At 41.4% G+C, this 25449-nt stretch overlaps 1 protein-coding gene across 15 annotated transcripts in view; it reads left to right on the top strand.

The window, feature by feature from the left end:
* The window catches only part of PPFIBP1 (PPFIA binding protein 1), a 181114-nt gene that overhangs the window by 132032 nt on the left and 23633 nt on the right, over nt 1-25449 (top strand). For 3 of the 15 annotated variants that reach the window (XM_061582182.1, XM_061582176.1, XM_061582175.1), the window contains 11 exons: nt 731-763; nt 2631-2692; nt 3173-3257; nt 9557-9714; nt 11015-11142; nt 13499-13552; nt 13708-13758; nt 16439-16496; nt 17025-17054; nt 18109-18265; nt 22030-22062. In XM_061582182.1, the coding sequence (XP_061438166.1) occupies nt 731-763; nt 2631-2692; nt 3173-3257; nt 9557-9714; nt 11015-11142; nt 13499-13552; nt 13708-13758; nt 16439-16496; nt 17025-17054; nt 18109-18265; nt 22030-22062 (849 nt within the window). The remainder of the gene's footprint in view (nt 1-730; nt 764-2630; nt 2693-3172; nt 3258-9556; nt 9715-11014; nt 11143-13498; nt 13553-13707; nt 13759-16438; nt 16497-17024; nt 17055-18108; nt 18266-22029; nt 22063-25449) is intronic. The other 12 variants (XM_061582181.1, XM_061582180.1, XM_061582184.1 and 9 more) reach the window with 6 other exon arrangements.

The raw sequence follows: 25449 nt of genomic DNA, 5'->3' as shown, positions 1-25449 counted from the left end.
AAAAATTAACATTCCTAAAATGCTTGCTGAAATAAAAGTGTTTTCCAAGCACACTGAAATCTGTATAATGTTGTCTCATCTCAGGATAGGCTATTGTGTAAAGAAATCCTAAATTGCGCAGTTTGGTAGAACTTGGGTTTTATAGTGAGTGTCTGGATTCTGAAACAAAAATTTGCACCACAAAAGATGTAGTCAGTGTTTCCACATTAGAATTAATAGGTGCAGGAACAATAAGTAGATTGCTGAGGTGTTTTCAGAATATGTTGAATGATCAGAGATCACTTAATCCTATAGCATGGTGAGGCTAAGGAGATGTGGAGCTCATAAGTCAGTGAGTGAAAGACCAGGGGAATGTAAGCCATTCCAAGCTTTCTAAAGGAATTAGGAGTTGCAAATATTATAAATTAATACATAAAATACTGTAACCGTTGTTATAAATAGTTGTATCTTGGCAATATCAAGAGGGATGGGGATAAATGTAAAAATGTGCTGTATTCTTCCATCTGTCAAGAGACTTTTGCAATAAGATACCAAACAAAATTTCTGTGAAAATTGTAAGTTAATGATTCCCACAGAAGTGATGCAGATCCAACACTACAGTATTGTCTGAATCATGAATGAAGCTGTTCTCATGGACAGATACATACGAATTTATTTTTGTTAATGCTGAAATTGCTTTAATGCTTATAACCTGCATCTAACTTCCAATCCAATGGGTTTTCCTGCACAGATGAAAATTGTAAAAAGAAGCTGAAAGACAAAAGTAAGGTTTTCTGTGTCTTTCCTCAAGAACTTAGATTTGACACATTTTTCCAATACGGTTTTCTGCATGTATCATATCAAACTATTTTAACAAAATGCTGTTAGACTGCTTCATCTTCCATCCCAGTTTCAATGGAAATCAAAATAAAAGGTGGATCTTTTCAATCTTGCATTTTAAATGTTACATTTTTCTCCTAATTAGAAAGAATTTTGGACTGCACATTATTTGATCCATTAATTGTAGGTGCCTGGGAATGCTCTAAACACATAATAAACATTATTCTACTTTAATCTAATTGTAGGGATTGATCTTGGCACAAGCTATATCTACATACTCCATTCTTACAAGAAGAATTTGTTTTCTTTATGGCTAGTTTCCTATTTTTTGCACCCCTTAATAGGAAAAACACTTGGGCCATAAGCCACCTCGGAATTGAAGAAACTTGTGAACCCATTGAAAATCACTGGATTTAAGCAGGCTAACTTTGTGGTTCACGCATAATACCAAGTCATGATTTGGCAGATCATGAACGAGCCCTATGTTTGCATGTTCCCATTCTTTTCCTCACTGCCGATTTAGTGGAAACCACATCCAAACAGGGCAAAACATGGTTTGTGCAAGCCATTGTTTGAATTTGATTTGCACTAATAGTCTGTGCACAAGCTATAGTTTTTTTCTGGTTTGGATATAACTGCAACGCATGATTCGGCAATGAGGGACGAGATTGGAGCATGTGAAATGTGAGAGGAAGAAGAGAGCACAGAACTTGTTCATGTAAAACCAGACCATGGTTTGGTGTTGCACCTGAGCCAGCTTGCAGTTGGATTGTGACCATGCAGTATATTCATAATCAGCTTTTCTCCTCTGATACCTGTATATTTTAGAAAGAATCAACTTAGGAAATTCTGAATGAACGGCAACTGGCATATGGAAAAAACTTGCTTACATTTTTTGACTGAGCTGATATTTAGTAGGAAATGAAGGCATTGTTATTCATGGAACTATCTGTAATACACTTTTTTCTTATTTATAACTCTGAATGATATGGATGTTCATTGTAAATGAGGATAAAGGATGAAGCACAGTTTATCGTGAACTTGTTTTAACCTCCTTTTGGTATTTGTGCTGCAACTACACATTATAGCATGACTTTTCATCACAGCAGATAGATGTATGTACACCATCCCATCACAATTCTTTCATTTCTACAGCCATCCTTGGTTATGGCTAAGCATCACCATGCCATCAATTTCTTTTACCATTGTCATCATTGGCCTAATTCCTTTGCTCTTGTTGAACTTGTTGGTGCCTCAAGGAATGCTTGGCTGCTGGCACAATGAAGAAATGATATGTTGCATACTGCTGTAATTGTTTTAATCTCAGAGAACCTGTTTATTGCATTTTTACAGAACTGTAGTTTTGTAGTGGCTAAGAATCAGAAAGTCCCTGGTTTAGATTTCATATCAGCTGTGATCTTCTTAGGTGGCCTTCGGCAGGCCGCTGTCTGTCAGTCACAGAGCCTTGCACTATGGAGAGGATAATACTATATACACTGTTATATATACACAATTGTGTTGTAAGGTTTAGTGAAATGTTGCTTTTGTGCTTTAAACTCTCTAAAGCACCAGAGCTCTGTAAAGTATCATGATGATTGATCTTTGTGAGTCGTTATCAAGATAAGTCGCTTATAACTTGCTGCAGAAAAAACTGGGATTTGTTTTCTTTAAAACATTTTTAGATTGTTATAAAATACAAAGATAATGGTACAGCTTTTGTTTCTGGTACATTATAAGCTTTAGAGTTGGCTGAAAATAATTAATTTTCTACTTGTGCTTAAGCTGACTTCTTCAATTCTTCTGTGCTGTAGATATTGAGGTTCAGAAAATGAAGAAAGCTGTGGAATCTCTAATGGCAGCAAATGAAGAAAAGGTACTAGAATGTTCTTTAGATCTGTATTGGTTGATGTAGTTGAATTTGTGCCTTTTTGGCAGAAAAAACTGAGATGAGAGGAGCATAAATTATTGCCATTATCAATAATTATTTTTAACATTTTTTAGCAGTTCATCTGTTTGCTGCCTTGGGCTCCCTTTGGGAGTAAGGGTGGGATATACATCATGATGATCAAGTGGAAAGGATCGGTGTCAGTTCCCAAAATGAAAATGACAAAGTTTAAGAGTATAATATAATAGAACAAGTGAGACTTCATTTGATTTAATACAAATTATTCTGAAGTTTTCTTAGAAAAGTGCCCAGTTTAACACCCTGGATTTCTTAACTCACAATTTAATGTTAGACTTTTAAAAAGTCAATTGTTTAACACCACCAAATATTTTTGGTTACCCAGTGTGCCCAAGAATAGTGGGAAAGCAAAAGATCAGTTTTAAACCAGATAAGCTTTTCTTTTTTCAGGATCGAAAGATTGAGGAGCTTCGGCAGTCCCTCAATCGATATAAGAAAGTGCAGGACATGGTGATACTGGCTCAAGTCAAAAAAGGTACAGCACTAGCTTAACATTGGTCATTTTGCTGTTTGTCAAAGAATACCATATGTTCATTCTCCTTAATGGAGTAGCACCATTCTGTTTGCAATTAGATGGCCAAGTAACCCTGGTCATGTCAACTTTAGATTTGTTTACATGCAGAACAGATAAATCATGAAACCGCTGAGTGAGGTCATCTGGGCATTTGGAATGCGTTGACATCAATATGCAGATGACATGCAACTATTTCTCCTTTACATCGGCAAGTGTGGCAGTGGATGTATTAGACCAATGTCTGGCCTCGTTGATGGACTGGAAACAATAAACTGAAACTCAATCCAGATAAGACTGAGGCACTATTAGTAGATGTGCCTTTGACCAGATAGGTGGGATTCAGCCTCTGGATGGGGTCTAAAGGAGCAGGTTTAGGGGTACTTCTGGATCCGTTGCTGTCACTGAAGGCACAAGCTTGGTGAGATGGGTATCAGTGGCACTGTTATACAGTGGTTCTAATCCTTTCTCATATGCATGTAAAGATGATCTCAGGTGGGTAACGAGCTCTACCTAGTGGTCGAAGGCAGAAAGACACTGAACAATTTTCTGGAGTCCTTTAGTCTTCCCTTGGCTCTATGGACCAGTTTTTCTTTCTGCCTTCACCAGAATGGATTCTCATGTGCTCTCTGCTCCTGATTATCTAGTTCAGGCATGTAGATTTGTGTTATTTGTTAGTCTTTCTGTCCACTATTGTTCTTTTCCCTCTTCATTAGTGTTTTCTGTGTTTTTTTAAAAAAAGGTTCTTTACCCTTTTTATTCTGTTGTATGGCATTTTCAAGACTGACTCTGTCCTACACTATCTCTCCCCTATGCTTCATTCTTGTTCCTTAACTGAAATTAGACTTTGCAACTGCTCTGTCCACCATTTTGGTTTCTTCCCACCCTGTCTTTTTCTTGCCTGACGTTCTGTTTTTTTACAAAACATTATTCATGGTTAACAGCAGAGGCGTTTAAGGGTATTCCTCACAGTTTTAGCAGATTATTCAGTCTCATCGTTACTCCCCCCCACTGGTAGATTGATTGCCCTCTGCTTGGTATACCCCACCACAGATATTTTTCCTTTCCACAGCACAGCATCATTCTCTAGCCAGCATATACTGGAGGGTGGTCAGCATTCGCTGGAGGGTGGTCAAGCTAGCACCATCAGGACTCAGTCCCAAGGTTCGCAGACCATAGGATCTGTTAATGTCACTTCTCAGTGGCCCACACTCCTTGCCTCTGTGTCCGCTTAGATGCTTCAGCAACTAAGGGAGATGTTGTGGGGAGACCTCTCTAGGGAGCTAGAGTCTAGAGTAAACTTAACAGTGCCATGTCACTGTCTACCCATCCAGAGTCAGCAAGGAGCGCTACCAGCTCACTTTCCAGCTCAACCTAGCACATCAGCAGCATTTGGTACAGGGATCCCTCCTCCATCACTCGACCCACATGATAATCACCATGGATTGGCAACACACTTGTGCACTATCCAATTTGAGTGATGTTGTTCAGGGCACACATGAAGACAGCCATAGCAATCCAGACCAGGACTTGCTGGTTTTGGATGAGGAAGAATGGAGTGGTGCTTCTGAGTCAGGAGATAATTTCAAACCCCCTGTTTCAGGACTTTCACTATCTCCCTCTACTTTGTAAGATACTAGAGACTCTAGACTTGAAGGAAAATGATGTAGCTCCTGCTCCTTCTTCATCTTGAGTCACCACAGTGTGTCCAGATCATCCAGCCTAAGTCTAGGGCAGTGAAACTGCCTTCAGTATTGTCTAAAGTTCTGAAGTCCAGGTTTGACACTCCGTTGCAGAATAAGAAGTTTGTGGCTACAGCCAACAAGCGTTATGTTTTGGACCAACAATGGATGGATCATCTCTTGAATCCATCATAGAATCCAGTGACTCAGATACTCAGCTCAAAGATCCCATGGACCATAAGATGGACATCAGGCTTTGACTGGTTCATGAGGCCAGTGCATTATCCAGTGCAATGGCATTGGTGTTCACCAAGCTTCCCTGTTGTGGTTGGAGGATTTATTGGATCCTCCCTAGCAAGATCAGGCTTGAAACAGGAAGCCTCTCCTAAAAATCTCTAGGGGCAGTTGCATTTATGGCATATGCCTCCATGGATGCCATGCAGTCTACCACAAGAACTTTGACAACAGGGGTTTTCACCAGAAGATCTCTCCAGCTCTGGCTGTGGGAAGCGGATATCACAGCATGTACAAACCTGGCATCTGAGCCGTATGTGGAGGGCAAACTGTTCGGCAACGCAGCATTGGACAAGGTGTTGATAGAGTCCAGAGACAAGAGAAAGGTTATGCCATCTTCCAAAGAGAAAGAAAATAGACTATGTAGAGTGTCTCACCCATACTTTCCTGCTCAGTGCTTTCATGGATCCAGGCCTGTGGGTAGAAGTAGAGATGTCCGCCCCTCTCATCCCTTCTGGTACTGCCAGCATGACAATAACGGGCTGTCTGCAGTCTTCGGGCTGATTCACAGCCGCAGCCCTACAAGATGGCAAGCAGTAGTCCTGATGGTCCTCCTCCCCTGGCAGTGGGAGGGTGCCTCCAGCAGTTTTTACACAGATGGCACCTAACCACAGTGGAACACCGAGTCCTTCAGACTCTCAAGCTGGGGCTCCATCTGGAGTTTCCTTCTTCCCCTCCTCCATGTTTTGTACCCTCTGTTCTGTTATCTTACCCAGCCAAACAGCTCAGGGTTCAGGAAACCATAAATCACCTCCTTCTCATTTCAACAATGGAGACGGTTCCACCCAAGGAGAGATTTCAAGGCATTTACTCAGTTTTCTAAATGGTACCCAAGAAAACAGGTCCTCTTGGGCAGTACACACTTTGAAATCGCTAAACAAGTACATCAAGTACTGCAAGTTTCGAATGGAGACTCTCATGTCCATCAAAGAAGCGATTCATCAAAGGGATTTCCTTTCATCAATAGACCTCAGGAAGGCATATCTTCATGTCCCAATATTCAGACCCCACAGATGCTTTCTGAGGCTCACGGTCAATGGCTATCATTTTCAATATAGGGCCATACCTTTTGACCTCTCATTGGTCCCCAGGGTCTTCACCAGGATTCTGGTGACTCTGGTGGCCCACCTCAGACTTAGGAGGTACACATCTATCCTTACCTGAACAACCTGCTAATTGGCTCCTCATCTTTTCCGAAAGCTTGGAAGGACATCCAGATGATGCTGGTGTGTCTCATAGACCACGGGTTCTTGGTCAACCCGGAAAAGAGTCACCTCTGCCTGAGCAGATCAATTTAGTACATGGGTGCAGCCTTAGATACTGTTCAAGGAACCCTATCACTATTTGCTGAGAGAATCACCAAAATCCAACAGGCAGTTGTTGGGACCCTGAGAGAACGCTTAACATGTATATGAAGCCCTTGGGAGCTGACATACAGAGAGTTGGGGGGAAGGTGTCAGCAGTACATTGATAATAACCGGCTCTCTTTCTCTGTAACATCTGAATCGGGAGAGGCTATGCAAGCCTTGGACCAGTGCCTGGACTCAGTGGTGGGCTGGATGAGGGCCAATAAACTGAGTCTGAATCCTAGCAGGACAGAGGTGCTGTGGGTTGGTGGTTCCCGAGTTCAGATAATTAGTCAATTGCTTGCTTTGGATGGGGTTGTACCCCCTCTGAAAGACCAGGTTTGTAGTCTGGGGGTGCTCCTGGATCCACTTTTGTCACTAGAGCATAGGTGATGTCAGTGGCTAGTGCCTTTTATTAGCTTTGGCTGGTAAGACAGTTGCGGCCATTTCTGGATAGCCTGACCACTGTTGTCTATGCATTGGTAACCTCCAGGCTGGATTACTGTAATGCAGTCTGTGTGCAGCTGCCCTTGGGATTGGTCCAGAAGCTGCAGGTGGTGCAAACTGCAGTGCTGTGACTGTTCACTGGGGCAGGGTATCACCAACATGTTACCCTGCTGCTGAAAGAATTGCACTGGCTGCCCATGAACTACTGAGCCAACTTCTGGTTTTGGTGTACAAAGCCTTATACAGCTTGCAACCAGGATACCTGAAAGATCATCTTTCCCCTTATGTGCCCAGTTGATTACTGTGCTCTGGAAGTGAGGGCGTCCTGCAGATACCATCTTATCAGGAGGTCCATTCCACACAACATAGAAAATGTGCCCTTAGCACTGAGACTTTGGAATTCCCTCCCCTTAAATATTAGACGGGCACAATCTCTGTTATCTTTTTGGCACCTACTGAAGACCTTCCTCTTTCAACAAGCCTTTTGAGTAGTTGAGTGTCCCAATCATTGTGGAGTCCCGCAGGGATCGGTACTGTCCCCCATGCTTTTTAATATCCACATGAAGCCGCTGGGTGCGGTCATCAGGAGTTTTGGGGTGCGTTGTCATCAGTATGCTGATGACACGCAGCTCTATTTCTCCTTTTCATCCTCTTCAGGTGAGGCTGTTAACGTGCTAAACTGTTGCCTGGCCGCGATAATGGACTGGATGGGAGCTAACAGACTGAAGCTCAATCCAGACAAGACCGAGACGCTGTTGGTGAGTGCCTTCTCTGCTCAGATGGTGGATGTTCATCCTGTTCTTGATGGGGTTACACTCCCCTTGAAGGAACAGGTTCGTAGCTTGGGGTTTCTTTTTGATCCTTCCTTGTCACTTGAGGCCCAGGTGGCCTCGGTGGCACGGAATGCTTTCTACCATCTTCGCCTGGTAGCCCAGCTACGTCCCTATCTGGACAGTGACGACCTCGCCTCAGTTGTTCATGCTCTGGTAACTTCTAGATTGGACTACTGCAACGCGCTCTACGTTGGGCTGCCCTTGAAGACTGTTCGGAAACTACAGCTAGTCCAGAATGCAGCGGCCAGATTGTTGACATGGACCAGAAGGTCCGCTCATATAACCCCTGTTCTGGCCCATCTGCACTGGCTTCCTATTTGTTTCCGGGCTAGATTCAAAGTGCTGGTTTTGACCTATAAAGCCCTACATGGCATGGGACCGCAATACCTGGTGGAATGCCTCTCCCAATATGAACCTACCCGTACACTGCGCTCAACATCTAAGGCCCTCCTCCGAGTACCATCCCATCGAGAAGCTCAGAGGGTGGTGACTAGAGCTAGGGCCTTTTCAGTGGTGGCCCCCGAACTGTGGAACAGTCTTCCCGATGAGGTGCGCCTGGCGCCGACGCTACTATCTTTTTGGCGCCTGGTGAAAACCTTTTTATACTCCCAGGCATTTTAAAGTGTATTTTAACAGCATTTCTGTATTTTGGACGTTGTTTGGTTCTTTTGTTGTTTGTTTGTTTTGTTTCTTGATTTATTGTATTTATTGTATTTATATATTGTGCTTGTTTTTATCTTTTTGTACACCGCCCAGAGAGCCTTCGGGCTTAGGGCGGTATATAAATTAAATTAAATAAATAAATAAAATAAATCTGCATCTGTTTTGGAATTGCTTTTTAGGATGTTTTTAAAGGTTTTTTTTAAAGACATTTTTAAGATGTTTTAAAGTGCTTTTAGTGTTTTTGTTTGCTGCCCTGGGCTTCTTTTGGAAGGAAGGGTGGGATATGAATGCTTTTGTTTTTTAAAGATGCTTTGCTTTACTAGGTTTTTAAAGATGCTTTGTTGTAATATATTTTAAAGTGTTTTTAGAATGTTTTAGTGCTTTTGTTTGCTGCCCTGGGCTGCTACTGGGAGGAAGGGCAGGGTATAAATCTAGTAATAATTAGCTACCTCACCATTACTCTCTCTACCACCTGCAAGAAGGTTGTGAAATGATGTTACTGCTGTTGATTTATTCCCTGGAATTAGCCTACCCAAGTGTAGTTTAGAAATTTAGCAAGACCTTTTCCCCTGATTACCTCTTTTTTTCCAGGCTGCAGCCCTCTACCCGCTCACCTGGAAAGTGGGCCCTAGTCAACTCAGTGGGAATTAGTTCTGAATGGATATGTATAGAATTGCCCTATTAGCCATTGTGTGTTAGCAGTACAACTGCAATGAGTGTATGTTTGCCCAAAGGGGGAAAGAAATATATCATGTATCCCTTGGAATTAGATTTGACTTTTAAGTACTGATGTGTGTTCAGTAGCTGTTTTAGTTAATTCAGTTGCAGAATCATGATCCTAGACTAGAAGGGATTTCTTTTTTAATAAACAAATACCCTATTTGTCTCTATAAATAGCCACATGAATATTAGTCTGAGTATTGCTAGTTCTGTGCTCAGAGTAAGAATATTCATATCGAAGAGAATTAGTCAATAATTTTTCCTTTCTATGCTGTTAGGCAAGGATGATGAATGCGAGGAGTCTGCAAACTCAGGATCTGTTTCAGTTACTTTGTCAGATGTACAGAATCTAAATGAATCTGAGATAAGTCCATCCCCTACACCAGTAAAAGGCTCTCCAAACCATGAAGAATTTAGAACAAAAACTGCCGAAGAGGTATTTCTTTAACATTTCTCTCCAAGAACCCTTGTTGTAAACTTAACTGGTATTCCCACTGTTGTCAGAAATTAAACTTTGTCACTTGTCAATATGTCTTTGTTGCCCATCTTCACCAGAATCCCAAAATCCATGTGAATGCTTGTTTATTCATTCATAAAATCATTTGTGTGCTGCTTTTTGGCCCTAAACCTCACCCCTTAAATGGTTCACATAAAAAACAAGAAGAGACTTTGAACTTCTGGGTTGTATTCAACACTAGTCCTACTCAGGGCAGACCCATTGAAGTTAATAGACATGACTAACTTATGTTCGTTAATTTCAGTGGGTCTGCTCTGAGTACCAGTATGTTCTTTAATTTCATTGGGTCAAACTTAGTTGAATACACTTTCTGCTTCTTAAATAGCTTACCATGTAACACAAGATGCTGCTCTCTTTAAAAATTAGGTGTATTTCAAAAGCAGTTTGTTACATAGCTTCAGGGGTATATTCTTAAAAGGGACGGATTTAAAATCTCCTGCTTGGCTTGCCTAATGTGACTCTTTGGATCCTGACTTTTGACTATACTGTTGAATGACATTAATTTTGCTGATGAATATTTTTGGTAGCTTTTGCTGTCCATAAATTAATGTTTATAGTTGTGTGGCATATTCTCAGTCTTACAAATTTATGGTCAAATTATGACTATCAAACTGGAAGAAAGAGTATATCCTTGTGATGAAGGCTGTCAGGAATCTTTGTCACGTTTTGCTGTATTGTAAATGATTTAAAGGAGTTAGGAGGGATTTGATTCTCCCACTTTTAAAGCATTTTACCTTGTAACGGGTGTTACGTTAGAGTTCTGAATGAAGGGAAAAGATATTATTGGAAGGCCCCTTTTAACGTTTGACTATCAAGATAATAGCTCAGATGATATCAGAGTGAATTTTAGATGGATGCAAAAGTGTTACAAGTATGATTTGTATTATACTTAATGCTATATGTAACATTCCATGTTGTTTTGGGTCTGTTACTCCAGTTGTATTTAACAAAGGACCCATGACCATACAAATAGATCTGAGGATCTATGACTATCAATATTAACTTGGATTTCTGCATTGAGCAGGCAGTTGAACTCAATGGCCTTGCAGGCCTCTTCCAATTCTACTATTCTGTGATTTATTTGAGCATCCTGAATGCTAAAACTTAAAAGCACTGTGCTTCAAGGTGTTGAACCTTGAGTGTATTGTGCTCTGGTAGTCAGTTAATAATTGTGTATCTCTGTTGACTTCTAACAGGAGTGTCCTTTTTTTTCTTGTAGAATTCACTACAGATCCATACTAGCGTCTTGCAAGTTACCATCCCTTCTTTTTCACCATCCAGACATTCAGCAGAATGTACTGATAAAATAGATGGCCAGTCGAAGATGGAAATTGCAAGTGAATTCAGGTGTGGATTCTTTACAAAATACACATACAACATGCCACCTGGTGTGATAAAAATGTGCCAAATATAAGGAAATACTGGCAGTTTGATACAGCAAATTAGGTCAACAGCTGTTGGCAACAGCATAATGGTATGTTTGCCAAATAAGCTGAAATACAACGTTGAAACATGTAAATGACAAAACGGAGTAATTGTGTTGTGCCCCAGTCACAGGGAGAGTTAGATCAGGGAGGGGAGTCAGATGAGGACAAGGCTCCTTGGGGAGCTGGAGGAAGAGAGATGAGTGAGGAGGGTTCTGGCAGCCCTCAAACTCCCATGCCCGGCACTTCCACCGAGGCAGCTCCTGCCCTGCCTGCAAGTCAAGTGCCCGAGCAGTTGGGAAGCGACTCTCAAACCGTGCCATCTACTCCTGTGCAGGAATCCCTGCCAGACACTTCAAACGCTTCCCAACCAATCAGCATCCAGCTTCCAGAGGCCGCACTGTCACCTAGTGAAGCCCCAATGTCGGATGGGCCTGCTGAGACTCATCCCCTCTCTCCCTGTGCAATGAGGCACAAGAAGAGACTTTCAAAGGGTGGGAATCAGGCGGAGCAGTCACTTGTGCGCGAAAACCTTGCCTACTTAAGCCGGTATCTTCCAAGGCACAAGTGCTGAGTCAACTTTCCCCAAACGCTGCAGAGACTGCCTAGTTAGGATACTTAGTGGAAGTAGTGAGTCAGAGCAGACAGGTATATCAAGCGCACCACTTTGGATGTAACCATAACTTTAATAAAAAGAGAAAAAGACATCACCCGCCTCAGTCTGAATCCTTCATTTCTGGGCAGGACAAATTGCTTGTTCTGGGTACCATTTCTAGTAGCTATGCCTCAGTGCTTGCATCATGTGAAAGTAAAGAGCAAAGAAAGGCTAATGATTTATTTAGAAAAAAGGCAACTGACAGTGCAGTCCTCATCAGGTCTGCTGAGAAATAAATCCTATTGAATCCACTGCGATTTACTCCAGGTAAGTGGAGTTAGGATTACAATTTGGGAGGGGGGGGACCACTATGCATGTTGCAGAGAAACTGTATAGGAAGAAGCTTTCTCCATGTCTTCATACCAGAAATTGGGAGTTGCCCAGTGAAATAGACTGGTTTAGAACAGCATCAAACAAGTCTTGTCTCACTCAATACACAATTAATAGATGGAATTCCATTTCACAAGATATAGTTATGGCCAGTAGATCTATATGGCTTTTTAAAAGCATTGGATCAGGGTGGGGAACCTGTGGCTCTCCAGATGTTGTTGAACTACATCTCCCATTTTTCCAGATCATTGGCCATGCTGACTGGGGTTGATGGGAGTTGTAGTCGAAGAGCATCTCGAAGGCCAGTTTCTCCACCCCTATGGTAGACTATCCTTCTTTAATTCATCTATCAATGGTTACTAAACATAATAGCTAAATGAATTCATATTCAGAAGGCATATGCCACTGACTACTAGCTGCATGTGGGCAGGGGTGGTGGAGGAACAGGACAGGCCCTGCTTATGGGGCTTTCCAAAAGCATCTGGATGGTCTCTGTTGGCTAACAGAGTGCTGGACTAGTAGGTGGATCCCTTCTTGAGCCTGTTAAGCCTCTACATGTTTTAAACTACAGATTAGCAATCAACAAACCATCTGCAGCCCTCAGCAACCTTCTCTTAAGTTCCATCTAGCCCCACCTACCTTCCCCAGTGATTAGCGATCAGCTAGGTGGTAGGGAAAATATTGCCATTCTAGTGTAGGAACAGCAATTCTGTCCGCATTGAGAGTGTTGGGGAGTAGAGAGAAGAGGTTAGTATGTGTGTGTCTATATGTATATCTGTGATAAGAAGGATGCATGTGTCTGCAAGCACAAGTGTGCTGCCCACTCCTGTGTGTGGTCCCCAGGGCAAAAAAAGACTGTGCCCCAGCTGACACTATTATTATTTTTTTTGAGGAAAAATGTGTCTAGATGTAGTATGGAAAGCATTACTATAAATATTTCATATGATCAGGACCCTCATAATTTCAAATCATTTTTTTCTGCAGGCAAAACTTGGTGGAGTCTTAGTTTAGTCCTTTTCCAACAGGTTTTATTAATCTTGTCGAAATTTCTCTCAAAATCCCTATAGATGTTTTGCATTGGTGAAAACACCTCAAATTTACCTCCAAATTTAGCGTTGGGTGAAATTTGTTGGCAGTTTGCTTGAGATATTGATCCTCTGGATCAAACATTGCACTGGCCACGTTCATCCCATTCCTAGATGATATCAGTGTGGAAAGAGTTCTAATTTATTAGAGGAGACACTTTGATGAGATGCCTTAAATTTAACGTGTTGTATATTGTTGCTTTTTGTAGTGAAAAACAAACACCAGTAGCTTCTACAGAAACACAACTAGGAGATACAAAATTGTAAGTACCATTTAATATCACATAGGCATATTTTAAAAGCTGAAAACTATTGAATGCATTACCTTGTTCGTCTTGTTTCATCCATTTATCATGCTCCCTTTGCCCCCTTGATGTTCAGTGTATTAATCTAGCTTAGCTTTCGCTTTCTATTGCAGTATGAAACGTCTTCAAGCAAGTTATATAGCCCCAGGGATTTACAGAATTTTGTAATACGTTCCTATATGATCTGTGGCTGCCTTTTGTGCTAAGGCAAAGTAGAGACTGGCTGGCATAGTAGATTTCTGATATGCCCAAATTATTAATCAGTACCACACTTGCTTAAATTAACAAAGTAGTTAAATGCTTTGCTGAATTGAGATGTACATTTTATAACAGAATTTCTAACACAATAGTTACTATGCATTGAATACTTAAATATAATCTTCTTCGACTCTTAGCAAGGAGTGGGAGTAGAAACGGACAGTATGGGAAGAATATTGTACTGAACAATGTGTACTACCTATTGGCAATTTGTGGTTACTAAGTGCATTTCAATGGTATTTGGTGAACTTGCTTGCTCTAGGGTGCATTAAACAGAGGCTAGAATCATAATACCATGCTCTGGAGGGAAGTCTTAATGGTTACTAAATGGTCCTTGATGTTTGTAGCACTGATGTTATAGCTTTTAGGAGATGTAGAAAAGAGGGCTAGTTTAGATGATACCTGAAGGGCTGCTGTGGAGGGAGGGACATGTGGGCATGCTCGCTGGTCCTGCATATTCAAGAAAGAATGTTTGCATTATGTCTTGTGCAAGTGGCCTCAGTTCTGCCATCTATTCATCAGATAGGGAAATCAATTGTGGGAGTGTGGCCTATGTAGACATTGTGTTCCCTCATGAACAAGCACATTCATTCACTCCTCTGTATGATGGGTGAGAGAGAATATTCTTCAAGCATCATTTGAACCAGCCTAGGTTAATACAACATTCCATTAACCAGAAGCTATATTTAGGCATTTCATCATGGTGAAATAAGCTTTTACTGTGCTTTAGTGTGATGTCTGCACTGACAACCATAGCTCCATCTCTGGAGGCCACTATCCCCTAGATGCAGGAGTGTGGAACAGATGGAAACAAAAGCAAATGAGTAGCTCCAAATTTTGGTTAGCCTGTTGTTTTGGAGATATGGCTAGCACAAATCATGATGAGGTGTGATGTCTGAATTGAGCTAGTTTTTTGTTTCATGTCATGGCTCTGTAAGGTGTCCTTCCAGAAAAATTATGATGGCCCATCAGTATTAATCTATCTCTGCTGCTAAATAATTAAATATAGCTGGTGTAATTTAGAACGCAATCCTATGTATAATTACTCTGAAGTAGTCCCAGGTATGTGTAGGATTATAGCATAAATTACTTTGAAAGTGCACAAATATAGGAATGTGGGGAGATGAGAAGCTGAAAGCCATATATATTAGCTTAAATGCATTACGCTTAGGTTGCAATTTTGCAGAAACTTTTTGTTCGGCTTCTGTAATCAGTGAAACAGCAGTTTACTGTTTGAATGACTCGTTGACTTTTAAATTAAAATAAATTAAATAAATTAAAAGCAGAACAGTAAAGCATGTTTATTGATTGCATGTTTGAAACACTGAAGAACTACTGTTTTTGTTGTGCTCATATCCTCAATTTTGCTGCTAAGAAATGGCATGCAAGTTGATGTTTGAGGTGTGTCATTACAAACATGTTACTTCAAAATTTGGAAGAAGGGGAGAATTTCAGGATTAATGTTCATTTCTAAGGTATTTGTATTGTGTACTTTGTACACTTAGCTCCATAATTCCTACGGTCATCCTGCAGGGCAGATCAGTATTTGGGTGAACTGTACATTATCTCACAAATACATGTTCCCAAACTCATGTTTGTTCTGTGCGTGCGTGTGTGCGTGCATGTGTATGTGCGCGTGTGCACAGGCACTTGAGGGGAACATCAGTGGGAGTCAGGGATGGGGGAGAAATTTGGTTCAGTTTGCATTTTAATATGAATATACCTAATTTGCGCTTCCTGAAACATTATGTGAATCCAAATTTGACTATCCTTTGAAATTCATACTTCTCTAAATTTTGCAATACAGCTTCAAAATGTGTACACAAATGCACTTATTAAGGAAAAGTATGTATAAAAATGCATTATATTGGAGACAATAACATGCAAAAATGCATTGGATTATGGGAAATTGCTTTCAATAATGCGTATATTAGCAAAAATAAGATGTTTATATTCAGATAAATGTTAATGAATTTAAACTGGAAATGTGGTGAACTGAACTTAAAATTGAAAGAAAATAAGAAAGTGAGAAAACTGAAATTGACAGATTCATTGGCCCTACTGGAAGTGAGGGTTTCTTAAACCCTTCTGTGCCTATCTGTTCTCCTCTTTTCAAAGGCTTCCCAGAGCCAGGCTTCTGTCAGATTTGAAACTCAACTGGGGGAAAAAAATATTAAAATTGTCCAGAATGGGTGGGTGTGCACTTGCAAGAGGGAATATTTGGGTGGAGGAAACCCCATGTTTTTCTTTGAATGTCTAGTTCAGCCCTTATTTTTCCCACTTTTGGAGATGGGGCTAAGAGAGTGGCAAAAGGGAGATTTGAACCAGGATGCTTCTTGGTCCAGAGCTCAATTTCTTATCCAGTACTCTGCTGTAGTGCTCAATGAAATAATATGGCAACCATTCAGATTCATATAGTGTGCCACTATAGTTTAGAGGGGGAAAACCAAAATTTGTTTTAACTCACCATTTCTTTGCCTTTCACCTTTTGCAACTTGTTTTAATGTTTATTCTAATTCAAAGAATGTGTCTAGGATGCAAGATTCATTTGTTTATTTTTCTGTTTTTTTCTGTGATTGCTTCTAGAACTTCAGTTCTGCAAAAATCTAGCAGCCTTGGAAACTTGAAGAAAGAAGTATCTGATGTGGGTAGTCCTATGTTTCTTTGTTTTTAAATGAACTGTTAGCTGGTCCTCTTAAAGCGCCAAGCGATGCTGTCTTTCCCACCCCCTCAGCTAGGTCCTCTGAGGTCTAGTTCACACATGAATGAGGATTGCACCGCATAGTATCAATTGATCAATTACACATGTAAAACAGGCTCATTTTGACTAATACCAAATTTTGGGGAACGGGGTATATGTGGGACAATATGCTCCTTTGGATGTATAGGGTTATCCATTTGTTCAGTGAATCCTTATGAGTTAGAATCTGTTCCAAGTGCTATAAAAAGACTTTCTCGAAGATATTACCTTATTTTTTCTAATAAATGCAGCTCTGGGTTTTTCCCCCCAAATAATGAGTGTGTGTAACCTCTCACAATACTTATATAGGCTATCCTGTACACTCAGTTATGTGTTATGACTTGACCTAAACAGGTTTCAGTTGAAGTTAATTGAATCTATTGAAATAAAGTTTACCTAAATTATTTAGTGCTTCCAATTTTCTCTTAACAGGATAAAGAGTCTGTACAGAAGCAAGAAGAGGTAATGTCTCTGTGCTGTGTGTTAAAGAAGGAATTGTGAGCGCAATCCAGAGAAAGTTATGCTCACCTCAGTCCTAATGGAGCCAATGGAATTAGATGCTCCCTAGATTGCATCCTGTTTCCCCCCCCTGGTTTGTTAATCAACATTAAGCCAGAGTTTTCCAGCTCTGGTGCAACAGTAAACTCTGGCTTAATGCAAGCCAGGATCTTCACACCATGGTGTGTAGCAGAGGGAGAGGAAAGGGGAGTGTATGGCTATGGCACTCTTTCCTAGCCTTGGATGATAGTCAGAATACAGCCGTTGACTCCAAAGTGCTACTAAATCGCTCCCTCAGCACTGGCATGCTGGTAAAAAGCACATGCTAAAAAGCCAGAGTATACGTTGCCTTTTTCTTTCGTGTGTCGGAACATAACTGGGGTGGTGGTGGAGAGGAAGATGATGATGATATAAAACCTAGTGTGAAGGCATGTGTTTTGCTGTTGTTTAGTAGATTTTTCTAAAGCTGGGGAAGCTAACCTTTGGTCTTCCAGAAGTTGCTGAACTGCAACTCCCATCATCCTTGACTCTTGGCCATGCTGGCAGGCCGGGGCTAGTGGGAATTGGAAGCCAACAACATCTGGAGGAACACAGGTTAGCAAATTAAAGCCTTACATTGTTATGAAATAATACCCCTTTTAAAGTTTTTCAAAATAGTTTTAACATAAGATATCACTTCTTCATTCATTTTGAAGTACTGTTTACGGACCGTGTATTGAAGGGCTTGAGTGGCTTGAGAGCATCAGCTTTGCATGCAGAAGGCCCCATGTTCAGTTCCTAGCATCTCCAAGTAGGGAGAGAGATCTGCCTGAAATACCTGGAGAGCTGTTCCCAGTCAGTGTAGATGATATTGAGCCAGATGGACCAATGGTCTGACTCGGTATAAGACTTCTTCCTATGACACATGTTCTAGTTAGCTATGAACATTCATTTCTTACTTATCTTTCTGAACACTTGAATACAATAATGCCATGGTACAGTAATGTAAGTTTTAACTTTTGTTTTCCTAAACGAACAGAGCAAAGCACCTATGGAGAGTGGCAAATATGGAACCCTCCCTCCTAAATCCCCAGGTGCAGAAGATGCCTTTGGGACTCGTAAAGCCCGGTCTTCGTTTGGGCGAGGCTTTTTCAAGATCAAAAGTAGCAAAAGGACGGCCAGTGCACCTAACTTGGGTAGGTTCAGTAAAAGCAGAGGTCTAGTTTTTTTCACTGGGTATATCTAAACTTAATAAGCAATAGGGGAAGATAGTCTCCACTTATAAAAGTGGTGTGTTTCATGGGGAAAAGCAGACACTGTATGAACAAAAAATACTTTCATTGCCACTTTAAATGTTCCGATTCTTTCACAAAACGATGGGCAAGTAATGTATTATTCCCTTGCACTCTTCTTACATTTCTCTCCGTTAATTTTGAGCACAACTTCTTGTACTTGTTTCAGATAGGATCTGTTGTGTGATACAAGGCTTACATGCACATTCCAATATGTGCTGTCTGTGCAGCCTTTCTACTGCAAAAAGGGGTAAATGGGTAATGTAGGAAAGATATATCCATAAGCCCACATCATACAACACGTTCTAGATGCAGTAAAGTGGGAGATGTACTAGATCCTGATCCTGGATCCTGGATTCCCTTTTATAAAGACTATAGCGCTTAAAATTACTTGTCTAAAAGCCGAAGTTAGGAACCTAGCCTTCCCTCCCCAGAATTTCTTATCTGTGGTCCAGTTGCACAGGGCAGCATGAGGAAATGAAAGGTTCTTCAGGTCCAAAATGTGGGCGGGTGTGTGAGTGTGTGTGTGAGAGAGAGACAGAGAGAGACAAAGAGTGTAAGTTGAGTAGAGTGGGCTGATGATTTGCAATGGGATAGTCTTCTTCACCACCCACCCTGTCCTCCTTTCTACCACAGTGCTGGAAGTGGGTTTGCTGTGTCCCTTCTTTTACACTCCTGCTTCTGAATAGAAATAAGATTAACATAAGGTCATACTTAGCAGTGCTGCTTCCAAAGATAACCTCTTTCATTTAATATCTTTACACAGCTCCATGAAAGCAAAATAAACAATCTCTTAACTTGGTTGCAAAGGCAGTGTTAGGACCATCTGGGGATGCACTGAGAATTTTGTTGTGTTTCCCCACCCAGTGTATTCTTTGCAAGAACAATAGATGACACAAGTCAATCCATGCATAAAGTACTTCATCCTATAAAAAACTACATTGCTTGTATTTGTCCTAATCTTGATTTCATAGGTGATTCGTATTTAACTTCTAACGCATGTATTGTCAAAAATATTTCCAATTAAAATATTTGTACAGTTCTTAATTATGTAATTCTTAACATATTAATTATAAGTAGCTATTTACAAGCCTAGTTCTAGACTTGCATAGAGGTTGTGAAAATAAAATAAGGTAACGATTTATGGTAACCCCATAAGAAAGCAGTTTCAATACTTACCAGGAAATAAGTGCCTGTGTGTGAGGAATAGGGTCTAAGGAAAGGACAGAAATGGACAAGCCATGAGAAATGTTTGCATTTGAGAAGTCTGTCTCTCCTGGCCCAGTGGATTTGGCATTGGTTGGGAATTAGCCAGATTATGGAAACCTTAGCAAGAAATATGTTGTTAATCTTGCAGTTGACAAGTGTCTCAGGGACAACAATCTCTTATTTAATAAATATATAATGATTCTTGCTTATTAAATTGAAAGGTGTACATTCGTGTAAGGCAGCCTGAATCCTAGATGTAGCGTAGGATGTAATTCTAGGAGAAACAAACCTGACTGTCTACAAAATGACTACTACACCCTCTTTTCCTGACTTTTAAAGGCAAGCCTTAGTCAAAGTATATAAACTCTAAATAAAAGTTGAGCAGTTGAAAACAGCTAATTATCGAGCCAACCATGCAACAACAACAAAAAAGATGGATGACATGGTGCATCTTGTTTCATTTATTACAGTGTAATTGTGCCTGGTAATCTACCTGACAAGATTGCAAGGGTGAATGAAAGATTGATTGATTGATTGCATTTGTATACCGCCCCATAGCCGAAGCTCTCTGGGCAGTTTACAACAATTAAAAACATTAAAAACAAATATACACCTTTAAAAACACATTTTTAAAAAGCAATTTAAAAACACATGCTAAAACGCCTGGAAGAAGACAAATGTCTTCACCTGGCGCTGAAAAGATAACAGTGCTGGTGCCAGGCACACCTCGTCAAAGAAATAATTCCATAATTTGGGGGGCACCACTGAGAAGGCCCTCTCCCGTGTGGCAGCCTCCCAGCTTCCCTCGGAGTAGGCACCTGGAGGAGGGCCTTGGATGTTGAGTGTAGTGTACGGGTGGGTTTGTGTCGGGAGAGGCGTTCCATCAGGTATTGTGGTCCCAACCCTTGTAAGGCTTTATAGGTTAAAACCAGCACCTTGAATCAAGCTCGGAAACATACAGGCAGCCAATGCAAGGGGGCCAGAATCAGTTTTATATGTTCGAACTGTCTGGTCCCTGTTACCAATCTGGCCGCTGCATTTTGCACAAGCTGCAGTTTCCGAACCGTCTTCAAAAGCAGCCCCACGTAGAGTGCATTGCAGTAATCTAATTTGGAGGTTTCCAGAGCATGGACAACTGAAGCCAGGTTATCCCTATCCAGATAGGGGCGTGGCTGGGTCACCAACCGAAGCTACCTGAGCCTCAAGTGACAGAGAAGGTTCTAGGAGAACCTCCAAGCTACGAACCTGCTCCTTCAGGGGGAGCGCAACCCCATCCAGGACAGGTTGGACCTCCACCATCCGGTCAGACGAACCACCCGCTAGCAGCATCTCAGTCTTGTCTGGATTGAGCCTCAAAAGCTCCGGATGACCGCACCCAACAGTTTCATGTAGATGTTGAACAGCATGGGGGACAGAATTGACCCCTGCTGAACCCCATACTGGAGAGTCCAGGGTGCCGAGCAATGTTTGCCACCAGCCTATAGTTATTAAGATTTTCTGGGTCCAGGGAGGGTCTCCTCAGGAGTGGTCTCACTACCGCCTCTTTCAGGCAGCCAGGGACCACCCCCTCTCACAGAGAGGCATTAATCACTTCCCTGGCCCAGCTGGCTGTTCCATCCCTGCTAGCTTTTATTAGCCAAGAAGGGCAAGGATCCAGCACAGAAGTGGTTGCACGAACCTGTCCAAGCACCTTGTCAACGTCCTCAAGCTGTACCAACTGAAACTCATCCAAGAAATTGGGACAAGGCTGTGCTCTGGATACCCCGCTTGATTCATCTGCTATAACACTGGAGTCTAAGTCCGGGCGGATGCTAAATATTTTATCCTGGAAGTGCCTAGCAAATTCATTACAGTGGGCCTCAGATGGTTCTACCATGTCCTTGGGGCCAGCATGTAATAGCCCCTGGACAATTCTGAAGAGCTCTGCTGGGTGGCACATTGATGATTTGATGATATAAAGCTTATAAAGTACTTTACTTTAACATCTTTTTGTGCTGTAAAAAAAAGAACCCTTGAAAGTCCCTCACCACTGCCATGAATTCACTAAGCGACTTTACGCAAGCAGCTATTTTCAGCCCCTGTCTGAAATATGGGGTCAGTAACTCTTGCCTAGTTTACAAAACTGTTGTCAGCATCACTAAGATAATGTACATAGAGCACTCTGAGTGCACTCCAAGAAAATGTCTAAATGTAGTGTGAAAGTAATTATACGCTGTTCCGTTTATGCAGATCTAAAACCTCTGTCTTAATTGTTTGGTGTGAAGAACTGAATGTTTAATAGTTCTAAGTTGGCCCACTTGTGTGTTTCCTCTGTGTATTATGCATGTGTCGTTTTTTTGGGAAAACTTCTCCCCTTGTCTTGCCAGTGTTAAGTTTTGATATGTCTTATCTTGTTGTCTTGGGTATGTTCCTCCCCCTTGTGCTACGTGTGGTTATGTGCATTATTTGGATGCCTGAAGATCGCGGTCGAAGTGCAAGTGCACCCACCTTAGGTATAGTAGACCTGCATGCATTATCCGTGCAATGTTGTGAGAGCCACTAATGCTGAGCCATGGCCACGCAGACCTCTCCATACTGGAATGTTCGTCCATTTCTTCACCATGTAACTCTCACATATACTACTAAACCCCTGCTGCATTGTTTGCCTGTTATAGCCTGTACTAACAAGAAATGTCACAGATAGAGTTTATCAAATTCCACACCAAGCAGTAAAAATCAAGAATTGCTGTGTGAGTACTGATATAATGGGGAACGAAATGCATTTTTGCCTTTGCATGAAGTAGTGTAATGCTTCAGGCATCAGACTTCAGACCCCAGATACTGTTACATCAAAATAAGAGAAGGCCAAATATTCAATGATTCAGCGTCACTGCACAGCCTAGTTCATTTGTTACTTTCTTCCCACAGGGAGGGTTGTAGACTATAGTGCTGATTTCTCCAACTGGTGCCCTCCAGATGATGACGATAGACTTAAACCTTGCTTGCCATTGGCCATGGTGGCTGGGCAGCGCCGGATTATCCATTAGGCTTAGTAGGCTGAAGCCTAGGGGGCCGGAGGTCTTGGGAGCCCGTGGGGCACTGGCCTGAGGGCCCCTGGAGCTACAGGGGTCCCTTCACTCTCCTTCTGTGATCTGTGGAAGCATCTGCGGACTGCCATCCCCCTGCTATCCCCCCGCTTTACCTACCTTCCCGTTGTTTTTTGTGGTGCACAGATTTGCCATCAATAAAGATGGCGGCCGAGGTTTCCTTAAGGGGCTGAAGCCTCTGCCGCCATCTTAGCTGATGGCACGCATGTGTGCTACATGCGCACGTTGCTGCCATCAACAAAGATGGCGGCAGAGGCTTCAGCTCCTTAGGGAAACCTCGCCCGCCATCTTGATTGATGGCAAACCTGCGCACGCCGCAAAAAACAATGGAAAGGTAGGTGAAGCGTGGGGATAGGGGGGCCCTGTGGCTGGGGCTGATGGGAGTTATAGTCCAACACATCTGGAGGGCACTAGGTTGCTGTAGTATAACAAAAGAACAAAGTGTGTGTGGGGGGGGTGGCAAATCAATGGAATTTGCTTCACAGCAATATATTTAGGATCAAATGTAACAATTCCAGGTCTGAGACAGTCAAAGCCACAGACTATATACACATTATAACATGCCACCTTTTCACATAATCCAAACCACCTGCTTCAATTTATTTAGCTTCTCTCAGGTATCAATCACTTTTTCTTTAAAACCACCACAGTGTTTTTTTACCTACTCTGGCTACCTTGAGGATAGCTGCAGCAGAATTCATTTTTGGCCATTACTCTTGGCTAGTTTGAATAGCTTTGTACGGCAGCACTCTTGTCGTTGCTTTTGAGCATTCTTTTTCAGCTTTCCATGGAGAGAGCTCAGATGTTTATGTTTAAATATGCAGCTAATGGTACATGTGAAACGGTAAAGCGTTGAGTGTGTGTTTGCAAACACCTGGATCATACACACGTCATAGCACAGGAGCTAGGGTTGGCTGCCAGTGTTTCCCAACCTCTTTTTATTTTTTTGTTGCTGGACTACAACTCCCAATAGCCCCAGCCAGCATGGCCAATGGTCATGAATTATGGGAACTGTAGTCCAGCAACAACAAAATTAAAAGTTGAGAAACACTGGCTCAGTCGAGTGTCTTTCTAATGGCAAACCTAGGTTTGCTATTACATAATGTGGAAGGAGGCACTTGGCTTGCTTGCTTGTTTGTTGTTTTTCTTCCCTTATTTGTAAGGCATTTGCTGACACATCTCTGCTGAAGCATTGCGTTGCTACTGTATCCTTAGCTCATGGGTGAGGCGGAGAGAGAAGTGTATATTTTAAGCTGATTTAAGACCCTGATGCGGTGAAAAGTGGGGTATAATTTTTATAAATACATGTATTTGAAGATGTTGTTTGCCAAATCCTATAACAGACATTTTTATAAAATATCTTTTGGGGGCAAAGGGGAATATTTAGTGACTACTTACATTGTTTCAGTCCTGGATGGCTTTATTGATTTCACTGATGTTACAGCAAAAAAAATGTCATTGAGGAGCAGTTGTTAATGTTAGTACTTTTACACCACTTTTCTGTTCATAAACCATCTATAGGGTCTCATATCAAATAAATAAAAACACTACAGTTAAAAATTATTAATATAAATACAAAATACAAATTAGAATCATGCAATCTTATAACAGTAATCAAACTATTTTAAAAAAATCCAATTTAAAAATAGGAACAGAAATTATAAAATTAAATTATTTAAAAGGCTGTCAAAACAAAACTTCTTTCAGCTTTTGTCTAAAATACAGTCAAGAGGGAGCCTGACAAACATCTTCCAGGAGGGTATGTCAGAGCTCCCCAGGTATCAGCATCTCCAAAAGGGCCCTGTCTCTTGTGAATGCACTCTAAGGGAAAGTAGGTCCCTAGCTCAGTGACAGTCCATGCAGAAGGCCCCAGGTTCAATCCTCAGCATCTCCAAGTAGAGCTGAGAGAGTCTGGAACCCTGAAGAGCTGCTGCCAGTCAGTGTACACAATACTGACCTAGATGGACCAATAGCCTGACTCAATAGCCTGACTTTTTATATTTCTATAGACTTTCTGCCTTCATTGAACCCTTTCCATATTGATTTGTCTTTTGAGGAGCACCTATGCTCCTATCAAGGAAACCCTGTGTTGTAGTGTAGAAGATTCTTGGATCTGTTCTAGGCTGCACTCTTGCTTTATGCAGGTACCAGCCAGGCTTTGCTATTGCCCCATGTAAACTGAGGATGCACTCTAGAATATTTCCTACAAGTCTTGCAAATCCATTTTGCAAAGAAGGTGTGTTAACTGTGGGCTTCTGTTCATTAATGGTCTCCTCGTTGATGAACTCTGATAATGTTCTGTGGAACTCAAGCATAGGTTTAGGGTATATTGGGTGATATCAAACATTAGTCATACTTAGTCATTAAAATCAATGGATTACTCTGAGTATGACTTGGTGGGGTAACAACCATTCACTGCTTCCTCCAACTAGGCTCCTTTTGGGAGGAATGGTGTGATACAAATGTAATAACAACCTTTCTTTAAAAAAAGAAAGCTGTGTACACTTAAAATAAAAAAAAGCAGAATGTATATGTTTTCAATTTTCCCAGATTCCTGGTGTTGATGCTATTGAATAAAATGGAACACAAAATTTTATTAACCTTTTGTACTTGGCCAAACAATAAATTCTGACTCATTGCTTCTCACATTGCAGACTCTACAGGTGTTATTTTTTAGGGGGGGAAACAGCAGGCAGTAGTATTTTCAACTTTATGTGAAACCATTAGCAGCTAGTTTCAACTGCTGTAAAGAGTGCAAGAGTCAAAATATGCCACGACTTGAAGGCACTTTTT

This window comes from Rhineura floridana, chromosome 8 (genome assembly GCF_030035675.1).
Source record: "Rhineura floridana isolate rRhiFlo1 chromosome 8, rRhiFlo1.hap2, whole genome shotgun sequence".
NCBI classification, from domain to species: Eukaryota; Metazoa; Chordata; class Lepidosauria; order Squamata; family Rhineuridae; genus Rhineura; species Rhineura floridana.
This window is presented reverse-complemented; position numbering and strand designations above follow the sequence as displayed.